The 3,090-nt window shown below is 46.2% G+C and overlaps 1 protein-coding gene across 1 annotated transcript; it reads right to left on the bottom strand.

The window, feature by feature from the left end:
• Nucleotides 1-723: 723 nt before the first annotated feature.
• LOC125555625 (uncharacterized) lies at nucleotides 724-1,248 on the bottom strand. Its single transcript, XM_048718517.2, has one exon. The coding sequence runs from the start codon at nucleotides 1,158-1,160 to the stop codon at nucleotides 912-914; it is 249 nt and encodes an 82-aa protein (XP_048574474.1). The 5' UTR covers nucleotides 1,161-1,248; the 3' UTR covers nucleotides 724-911.
• Nucleotides 1,249-3,090: the final 1,842 nt, after the last annotated feature.

The raw sequence follows: 3,090 nt of genomic DNA, 5'->3' as shown, positions 1-3,090 counted from the left end.
TGGGGGCACCCATGGCCCCCATGCGCCAGGCCCGCATGTCTGGCATGTGGGCGCCACTACGTGCATTGGGGCCTCGATGCTCCGCCTCAACATCACTTCAAACTATATATTGATCAAGCAACATATGCATATGGTATTTTCCTATCGGGAGATCCTCCGCCGATCTTTGTTACACGGAGAATGATTGACATGTGGTTTTCTTAGGTCCGAGCAGGGCTTTATAGCATCAAGTCAGTGGTGCGATGTTTGAAAACTTAAGCAAGAATGATGGACGAGAAAATTTGTGGAGAGATAAAAAGTTATTAGAGCAACAACCTCCTCTCCAGTTTCCTTGCGGATTCCCTAGCCTAGAACTGCATGCTTCTTTGCCACTTGACCGGTGGACATCAGCAGCGCCGGGATAGGGGATGGCACATGCAATGTGCTCGGCCATCCGTTCTGTTGCGCCTTGTGAAAACCGTTGGATCATTGCCAACCGCCATGTGGTGTGAAGGCATGTCACTTGGTTGGCTTACTGCCAGGTTAGATTTGGTACTAGTTTTTTTTTAGGGATAGATTTGGTACTAGTTGTATATGCATAGGGTATTTTTTAGAACATTTTTTGTGCATAGGGTCTTTTATGCAAAAAGCTAATAAACTGATCATCCCCAAATTCTCCATTACTTACCAGCATAACACAGTGATCACTGAACATACTCAACACACATATACATTTACCAGCTATTTAAGCACACGGCGAGAACAACGGCTCTATTATATCTCCGTGATCAAACGAGTACATATAATTCACATCACAGTTATCTGGATACAGTACACAGTAATTACTAGCAGCACAGAGAGAATTGAGAGAACAATTACTTAAGCTAGCGATCGTTTCCACGATCGAGATCACCATGGGGTATGGATGGTAATCAAAGTGAGGGGGCGCAGACGACGCAGGCGAGCAGCAGCATGGCGGACGACGCGGCGTCCTCCTCCTCGCTGAAGCAGCTGCGCTTGAACCGGCACGCGCCCTTGCCCTTGCTGCTGTGCAGCCCCAGCAGCAGCTCCTGCTGGTAATGCCGCCTCCCCCCGCCGCCCGACCTCGCCGCCGTCGGGTGGTCGTGCCGCTGCCGGCCCTGGCCCCGCCGCGCGCCCTGGCCGGCCGACCGTTGAACCATCCTGTATGTACTGCTCTGTGGATTTTGCTGGAGGAGAGCAGAGCGGAGTATTCAAACGGCGAGTGGGCGAGGAGACATGGACGTGTGATGCGGCGTTATTTATAGAGGGCAGTGGGTGCTGCTTGCCCCTGTGGTCTGGCGATATTGCAAGAATGCCATATGGCATCATATCAGAGCGAGCTTTATTTCGAACGCATTTGGAGGCTACCGCCGGGCCGGAGGATTTGAAACCACAGAGTGAGCTGAACGGCGCGCATGAACGTGGTGGGGTACAGAGCAACCACTGTTCATTCAACGGATCCAGCTACCTGCTACGGGCCGCCGCTAAGACTTGTCATGACGTTCATGCACATCACATTAATCAAATCAAAGAGATTACATGTACGCGGGTGTATCTTGTTTACCACAATATTACTTTTCTGGCTTGCACTAGCGGAGCTTAGAGATTCTTTGTGAAGGTCTTTCATTTTTGGTAGTTTAGATTAAGAAAAATATAAAAAGTCTTAAGCCCCTCGAGAAATTACTCCCTCTGATAAAAACAAGTGTCGTGGCTTAGTTCAAATTTGAGCTAAAGCCACAACACTTTTTTTTTTGATCGGAGGGAGTAGTATCTCGTCATTTGTCACTCCATTAATCTTTCTCTACCTCCATTGTTTATTTGGTTTCTTTTTCTTAGGGGGCGATTGCACATGCACTTGGATTTTTTCAATCCAGTAAAATCAACCAACACCGTTTGACCCAAGATCTGACGGCCGAGAGTCTTTCTTCCCCGCGAATTGCCCACACTCCCTCTAAACCCCAAACGATCCAATCACCGGCGACCTCCCCGAACACCCGAACTCGTCAAACCTTCGCCCCCCCCCCTCCAACTAGGATGTCATTGTCGCGTCGTCCCCTGATCCACACCGTTTCTGTTTGAAGCCTTGCGGTGGCGCCCCCGTCTCCACCTCGGAGTCGCGCATCCTCTTCTCTCCAAATTCGATTGACGCGGCGAAAAAAATTAGGCTCCTACTCAACAGCAAACACGTTTTTTTCATAATATTCCTTGTTCTTGCTTGGCTTCTTAAATTTTTAAATCATGTGTTCATCTCTTTCAATATATAAAAAGAGAATCCGTTCAGGCAGAGTAGAGACAGTAAGAGCATAGTATATGCTGGCGTCGGCGTAGATTTTCTACTGACCATAGCATGGAGATCGAAGCAGCAAACTAACCAGTTGACTACCTGCCGGCCCCAGAATTCACATTCACAAATTCTTGGCGAATTCAGCACAAGATCATACTATCAATAGCTGACAAAAACCAAATTATGGAAGGCACATGATTGGCACGTTACATGCATGGCCAGGACCACCCATGTGGCTCAGCTGATTAGGACAACCAAATTTTGTGCTAGCATGATACTAGATGCCTTTGCTTTCATCATGACCTAATTTCATCCATAACATAGGTGCAACTAATTAATTATTGCATTGAGTTTACCTAGGAAGATCACTGCGCTTAAGTTTATTGTAAGTAAGAGTAGTACGATCAAATTATAAAACAGCGATGTAGTTAAAGGATATGCTCATTTTTTCCCACAACCACAAACAGTTTCCACAGGGATAGATTGCTCCTCCGAGAGCTGAATATTCCAGACTGGTAACAAACATGATCAAAATGTTCGACGTTTGTATTGAGATTGAAAATCTTGTCATTCCCAGCTAAGGGATGGTAGTCGGCAAAAAAGTTTTTAAAAAGCGGCGGCCAAACTATAATTTTGATAATCCGAAATTGTTTTACACACAATGACTTTTTAGTGAACTACTATAACCTTCAATATGTTCAGTAAATGGCTACAATTCAAAATGCAAAGTGCGACCGAAAACTCTTTTTTTGCCTTGTACAGACCCATGACTATTTTTCCGTGAAATTCATTTTCGCCAAGCTAAA

Source organism: Triticum urartu, chromosome 5A, assembly GCF_056163025.1.
Source record: "Triticum urartu cultivar PI428250 chromosome 5A, HENAU_Tu73, whole genome shotgun sequence".
In the NCBI taxonomy this organism is placed as follows: Eukaryota; Viridiplantae; Streptophyta; class Magnoliopsida; order Poales; family Poaceae; genus Triticum; species Triticum urartu.
This window is presented reverse-complemented; position numbering and strand designations above follow the sequence as displayed.

What these genes read in the sequence shown, in the direction of transcription:
- LOC125555625 (XM_048718517.2), bottom strand. Translation starts at nt 1,160, where the DNA reads ATGGTTCAACGGTCGGCCGGCCAGGGCGCGCGGCGGGGCCAGGGCCGG.